Raw genomic sequence first — 6215 nt, forward strand, 5'->3', positions numbered from 1 at the left:
TTCACCATGTTGACCAGGATGGTCTCGATCTCTTGACCTCGTGATCCACCCGCCTCGGCCTCCCAAAGTGCTGGGATTACAGGCTTGAGCCACCGCGCCCGGCCATATTAACTAATTTAATCCTTACGAAAACCTTGTGTGGTAGATCGGTATTATCATTACCTCCATTGCCCAGATAGGAAACTGAGGCAGAGGCTTAATCACTTCCCACGGATCACTCAGCTAGGGAATGGCAAAGGCGGAATTCCAACCTAGCAGTCCAGAGGCCACTCCGAGACACCTTAGAGACAGCTGAGAAAGTCCAGTTCCTAAAATATCATTGGTTCTCCATACCCGGGTTTGAACCTGTGGCAGATGCCACTAAACTCTTCTAAAAGGATAGGATGGGAATTCCCTCCTTTGGGGCAACAGGTGAGGTCTGGACAGAGAGGTGGGGAGGGAGGCAGGAAGTGGGATGGCAGCTGGAAACCCAGCTAAGGGGTAGGTAGAGGCTTCTCCCCTGGTCTCGGGGACTCAGCCGAGGCCTTTTCTGCACGACTCCAACCCAAGTTGCGAATGTGAGCTGGAAGGCATGCTGCCACCTAATTTGTCCGCCTGTCTTGACCACGTTCACAACCTACGGCTGGAATTTGAGCCATCGAGGGAGCCGAGTCGCCGGGCAGCCATCGAACTGCTGATGGCTCTGGCGGGCCGTGCCCTGGGGCTGCGAGGCCTCTGCCTGGAGTGCCGCGGAGAAAAGCCGCTCTTCGACTCGGGCCACGACGTCCTGGAGGCTGTGCACGCAGTATGCGGGGCGGCCCGCGAGCTGCGCCACCTCGACCTGCGGCGCTTGCCCTTCACACTGGACGACGCGCTGGTGCTGCGGGCGGCGCGCAGCTGTCCCGAGCTCCACAGCCTTTTTCTGGATAACAGTACCCTAGTGGACAGCGTGGGTCCCGGATCAGTGCTCGAACTACTGGGGGCCTGCCCGCGCCTGCGCGCTCTCGGCCTGCACCTAGCCAGTCTGTCTCATGCCACCCTCGAAGTGCTGGCCGCACCAGACCGCTCACCTTTCGTGCTCCTGACTCTGCGCTGCGCTTGCCCCGAAGATGCGCGCGCTTCCCCCCTGCCCAACGAAGCCTGGGCTGCGTTGCGCCGCCGCCACCCTGGGCTGGCCGTGGAGCTGGAGCTGGAGCCCGCGCTGCCAGCCGAGAGCGTGACGCGCGTCCTGCAGCCAGCGGTCCCCGTGGCTGCGCTACGCCTCAACCTCTCAGGCGACACCGTAGGCCCAGTGCGCTTTGCGGCGCACCACTACGCCGCAACACTGCGCGCGCTCGAGGTGTGCGCAGCCGCTTCAGCCAGGCTAAATGCCGCGCTGGAGGAGCTGGCGGCGCGCTGCGCGGGCTTGCGCGAGGTGCACTGCTTCTGCGTGGTGAGCCCCTCCGTGTTGAACGCCTTCCGCATGCACTGCCCGCGCCTGCGCACCTATACCCTCAAGCTCACGCGCGAGCCTTATCCTTGGCGGCCCACGCCAGTGGCGTGATTGGGCGACTTCTCCCCCCGTTCCCGCGAACGTAAGCGCTCTGAGCTGGGACTGGGGTGTCCAGGTGCGTCCTGACTGCTAGCGCCTTCCTTCGGGATTGTTGCCCCCCGGGTCTCTACGGAGTGGGAACTGTGGGATGGTATCGGGACCATTCCTGGGAGCCCTGAGTCCACTCACTGCTCTCACCCTCTGCAGAAGTCCCGCCCGCTCGGTCCTGGACACACTGCCCCCGCTAGCCTCCACCCCTCTGCGGGCTCTGCAGCTCCGCGGCCCCGGCGCGGGCCGGGCCTCAGGGGTGAATGTGAAATAAACAAATCCTGCAGCGTCTCTGCGTCCTGTGAAAGGCGGATCGGATCTGAAAGGGGAGGGCGGGGAACGCACGGAGGCCGGAGGAGCCATCCCGGCAGAGGTGGGGTTTCCTCAAGGTCCTCCGGTCTGACAAGGGTGTGGGGGTCAGGGGCGAGGCACTCGCACCCTAGGATTGACTATGTCCTGGGGTTCGGCGGGCGGGGGCGTGCTTCCCCGCCTCACCCTATCCTATCTGCTTGCCCTGCCTGGGGCTTCACTGTGTCTCTGGCCATCGCCTTCTAGGACTTGCCCAGCCCACACCAGGTCGCGCACCAGCGATTTCTCCCGTAGAACAAAGAAGGAAACAGAGGGACTGAGAAGGGTGGAACTCGAATCCATCTCCCACCTCACCCCACCCCACACTACCTCTCCACTCCACTTCACACATCCCATCCAGCCAGCCCTTTCTGTCTGCTGGAGCCTCGGCAGCTGTCCGAGCCCCGCCCCGCGGGCTCGCACGTGGCCCCCGCCTGACCCGGCGCCCCTGGGCGGAGTAGGGCGGAGCGGGCGGCAAACGCAGCACTTTCCGTGGCTTTGACCAGCCCGCCCCGGCCAGGCCCGAGCGCTGAGCCGGGCCGAGACTGCACCATGCAGGAAGCGCCAGCAGTGCTGCCCACGGAGCCAGGACCCAGCCCCGTGCCTGCCTTTCTTGGCAAGCTATGGGCGCTGGTGGGCGACCCAGGCACAGACCACCTGATCCGCTGGAGCCCGGTGAGGGCCGGGGCCCCTCGATTCCCCTAGTGGTCCCGGGGTCCCTCCACGTCAGTGAACACCCATGTCCGCCCAACTCCCGAACGAGACTGGGCCGTGGATCCCCGGATTCAGCCATTTAGGGTAGTTCACCTTGGAGTGTGCGAGATGGGGGTTTCCTCTGGCCGAAGAAGGGTTAGGAGCCTGCGTCCTGGAGATCTAGAGCCCGAGGGACCTTCGAGGCCATTTAGTTCCCACCCGCCCCATCCGACAGATAGGAAAACCGAGGCCAGGAGATGGGAAGGGCTGGTCTAGGTCAGGGTCACATTGCGGGGCTGGGGCCTGCCCAGGGCTGGAACCCGTCAGCCTCTCCTTTCTGAGAACGGAGTGTGGAGTTAGGGTCTGGCTGGGGGTAGGGACTCACTGTGGTCGCTCCAGGCTAGGCCTTAGAGCCCATTCTGGCCTGGACTCGACCCATGAAGCGGCAGGCTTGGACCCCAGAGTGAGCTTGAGCCATGAGCCAGTGCGCGCGCTAGAGCGCAGGACTGGCGGTGGGCGGCACCGCTCACTCTCCTGGTCTCCGCCCGCACGGTGGGCGGGCGGCGTTCTTGGTAGAGCGGGACCAGTTTCCTCGTAAGCGACCAGAGCCGCTTCGCCAAGGAAGTGCTGCCCCAGTATTTCAAGCACAGCAACATGGCGAGCTTCGTACGCCAACTCAACATGTGTGAGTCCCTAGGGCCGGGCGGGGGGCGGGGACTGGGGACTTGGTGCAGGGGATGGGGTGACCCACGCCCCCACGCCCCACTCCTCAGACGGTTTTCGGAAGGTGGTGAGCATCGAGCAGGGCGGCCTGCTCAGGCCGGAGCGCGACCACGTCGAGTTCCAGCACCCGAGCTTCGTGCGGGGCCGAGAGCAGCTACTGGAGCGCGTGCGGCGCAAGGTGTGGGCGGCCTTCGGGAATAAGCAGAGCCGAGGCGGGGTGCTGGGGCTGCCGGCCTTGCTCCTGCGACCCAGTCCCGACGGTGCCTGCCACCCTCAGGTGCCGGCACTGCGCGGAGAGGACGGCCGCTGGCGGCCAGAGGACCTGGGCCGACTACTGGGCGAGGTGCAGGCTTTGCGGGGAGTGCAGGAGAGCACCGAGGCGCGATTGCGCGAGCTCAGGCAGTGCGCAGGTGGCGGGGAAAGAGGGGACAGGGTTGGGGGTTCGGGATGAGACCAAAACTGGCCGCCTGGTGGTTCTGGGAACCCCTTCCTCTGTCTGGCCCTGGCTTATGGGAGATCTCTAGATCGTCGGGGTGGTTTCCTGGCTCCCCAGCCTCGCCATTCTGTGGGGGGTGGTGACTGGGCGAACTCTCAGATGCTTCTGCACCCTCCCACTCCTTCCCCAGGCAGAACGAGATCTTGTGGCGGGAGGTGGTGACACTTCGGCAGAGCCACGGTCAGCAGCACCGGGTCATCGGCAAGGTGTTCCTCTCCTCATGCCTCGCTTCTCCCTCCTACTCCTCGACACCCTATTCCTCCCATTCCTCAGGAACCCTATTCCGCCGTCCAGTCTCCCAGAGCCCCTGTTAGACCTCCCTCCTTCACCTGGAAGTGCCTGGGGTGGGGGCGGGGTCCAAAGTATGAATTAACCCTTTGCTTTATCTTCAGTTGATCCAGTGTCTCTTTGGGCCACTTCAGGCGGGGCCAAGCAATGCCGGAGCCAAGAGAAAGCTGTGAGTGAGAAAGCCAGGAAGGCCCACACCTACTTCCAAGACCCCACAGAAGTCCCCTTGCAAGGATCCCTTCTCCTCCAGAAACTCCTTCACCAGCAATCCTCATCCTTCCCCCTGCACTACAGGCTTCCTCACCCCATCTAGGATCTGCTTTCCCCAACTCCACCACCTGGTACCCCCATTCCCAGATCCTCCCATTTCTGGACCTTATACCCAAATTCCAACCCCAGCAGCCCCCTACCCCCTCCCCTCAAAAAGCTTCCCAACAGCTGAGGGCCTGGGGCTCAAACCAGGTTCCCTCCCTCCCCTCTCTACCCCCAAAGGGCCCCCATCTCTGGGGGGAGCCCCTTCCACCTCCAGCATGTGACTGACGCCCTGGCAACAGGCCTCAGCTCTGCTGACTTGGCTGCTGGGGCCTGAGGGAGGGAGGGAAGTGCAGGCCGAGGGGCATGGGGGCTGACCCTGCCCCACCCCTCCCTATGCCCTGCTCAACCACACAGGTCCCTGATGCTGGATGAGGGGAGCTCTTGCCCAACACCTGCCAAGTTCAACACCTGCTCCCTATCTGGTGCCCTTCTGCAGGACCCCTACTTCATCCAGTCGGTAGGCTTGTCTTCTGCCCCCTTCCTGAGGGCATGGCTGGGCTTATGGAGAGCCTGTTCCTTCTCCCCATCCCCTAAAAGGAAGAGAAGATGGAAGCCAGCCTTTCCCCCAACCAGACCCAGGCCCTCCAGCATGGACTGAACCTCCTCCCTCAAACCTCCCTTAGACCTGGCCCAGGTGGGTGTTGGTGGGGTTCTGGCTCTCCCTGTGCCTACAGGCCAAGGGCTGGGCCTAGCCTTCTACTTACAGCCCCTCCCAGAGACGACTTTGGGCCTCAGCCCTCACAGGGCCAGGGGCCCCATCATCTCTGACATCCCAGAAGACTCTCCATCCCCTGAGGGGACCAGGCTTTCTCCCTCCAGTGATGGCAGGAGGTAAGGGGGACAGGGCTGCCCCTGGGAGGCCTGTGGGGGAGGGGCTGGCAGCCCAGATGGCTGTGGGGGTAGGGGGAGAAGTCAGTGCCAGGGTCTGGTTGAAGCTTTTCTCCGGTGCAGGGAGAAGGGCCTGGCACTGCTCAAAGAAGAGCCGGCCAGTCCAGGGGGGGATGGCGAGGCCGGGCTGGCCCTGGCCCCAAACGAGTGTGACTTCTGCGTGACAGCCCCCCCACCGCTGCCTGTGGCTGTGGTGCAGGCCATCCTGGAAGGGAAAGGGAGCTTCAGCCCCGAGGGGCCCAGGAATGCCCAACAGCCTGAACCAGGGGATCCCAGGGAGACACCTGACAGGTGAGCAGAGCCCAGGCTGGACCACAAGCCCTGTGATAGAACAGCCTTACCAACCCCTATAGCTTCCCAGCCATTAGACTCCATGATACTCACCTGACTTCTTGGCCCCAGCATCCAAGTCCCTTGGAAAGCAGAACCTCCCAGTCAGGGCACTCAGCATCCGTGGAAGAGCTCAGGAACCTACATATTAAATGAGTTCCCTGGGGTGATTGTAAAGTACACAGTAGTTTAAGAAGCATTGGTGGCCATGAGGTGGCTCATGCCTGTAATCTCAACACTTTGGGAAGCTGAGGCGGGCGGATCACTGAGGTCAGGAGTTCAAGACCAGCCTGGCCAACATGGTGAAACCCCCACCTACTCTGCTAAGAATGTCAAAATTAGCTGGGTGTGGTGGTATGCACCTGTAGTCCCAGCTACTCAGGTGGCTGAGGCAGGAGAATCACTTGAACTTGGGAGGTGGAGGCTGCAGTGAGCCAAGACTGTGCCACTGCACTCCAGCCTGGGCAACAGACAGACTCTTTCTCAAAAAAAAAAATAGTTATTTAGTTGTACTAGCTATATTTCAAGTGACCACCATATTAGACTATTAGCAGAAATATAGAACATTTCCATCAT

The 6215-nt window shown here is 62.3% G+C and overlaps 3 protein-coding genes across 6 annotated transcripts in view; 2 read left to right on the forward strand and 1 right to left on the reverse strand.

Annotated features, from left to right (window-relative positions):
* The window catches only part of TRADD (TNFRSF1A associated via death domain), a 9703-nt gene extending 9137 nt beyond the window's left edge, over window positions 1-566 (reverse strand). Inside the window, exon 1 of the mRNA XM_037742270.1 lies at window positions 163-566. The gene's annotated coding sequence lies outside the window, so the exon portion shown is untranslated. The remainder of the gene's footprint in view (window positions 1-162) is intronic.
* FBXL8 (F-box and leucine rich repeat protein 8) overlaps window positions 1-1847 on the forward strand; it is a 4235-nt gene extending 2388 nt beyond the window's left edge. The window contains exons 3-4 of one of the 2 annotated variants that reach the window (XM_017539272.2): window positions 550-1553; window positions 1718-1847. In XM_017539272.2, the coding sequence (XP_017394761.1) occupies window positions 550-1522 (973 nt within the window). In that variant the 3' untranslated portion in view covers window positions 1523-1553; window positions 1718-1847. Of the gene's footprint in view, window positions 1-549 lie in introns of both variants that reach the window. The other variant, XM_017539271.2, reaches the window with a different exon arrangement.
* A 31-nt stretch (window positions 1848-1878) lies between these two features.
* The window catches only part of HSF4 (heat shock transcription factor 4), a 5974-nt gene continuing 1637 nt past the window's right edge, over window positions 1879-6215 (forward strand). For 2 of the 3 annotated variants that reach the window (XM_017539263.2, XM_017539264.2), the window contains exons 1-9: window positions 1879-2581; window positions 3176-3284; window positions 3373-3500; window positions 3600-3724; window positions 3949-4024; window positions 4211-4275; window positions 4776-4878; window positions 5128-5252; window positions 5373-5600. In XM_017539263.2, coding sequence (XP_017394752.1) covers window positions 2459-2581; window positions 3176-3284; window positions 3373-3500; window positions 3600-3724; window positions 3949-4024; window positions 4211-4275; window positions 4776-4878; window positions 5128-5252; window positions 5373-5600 — 1082 coding nt within the window. In that variant the 5' untranslated portion in view covers window positions 1879-2458. Of the gene's footprint in view, window positions 2582-3175; window positions 3285-3372; window positions 3501-3599; window positions 3725-3948; window positions 4025-4210; window positions 4276-4775; window positions 4879-5113; window positions 5253-5372; window positions 5601-6215 lie in introns of all 3 variants that reach the window. The other variant, XM_017539265.2, reaches the window with a different exon arrangement.

This window comes from Cebus imitator, unplaced genomic scaffold, assembly GCF_001604975.1.
Source record: "Cebus imitator isolate Cc_AM_T3 unplaced genomic scaffold, Cebus_imitator-1.0 Scaffold118, whole genome shotgun sequence".
NCBI classification, from domain to species: Eukaryota; Metazoa; Chordata; class Mammalia; order Primates; family Cebidae; genus Cebus; species Cebus imitator.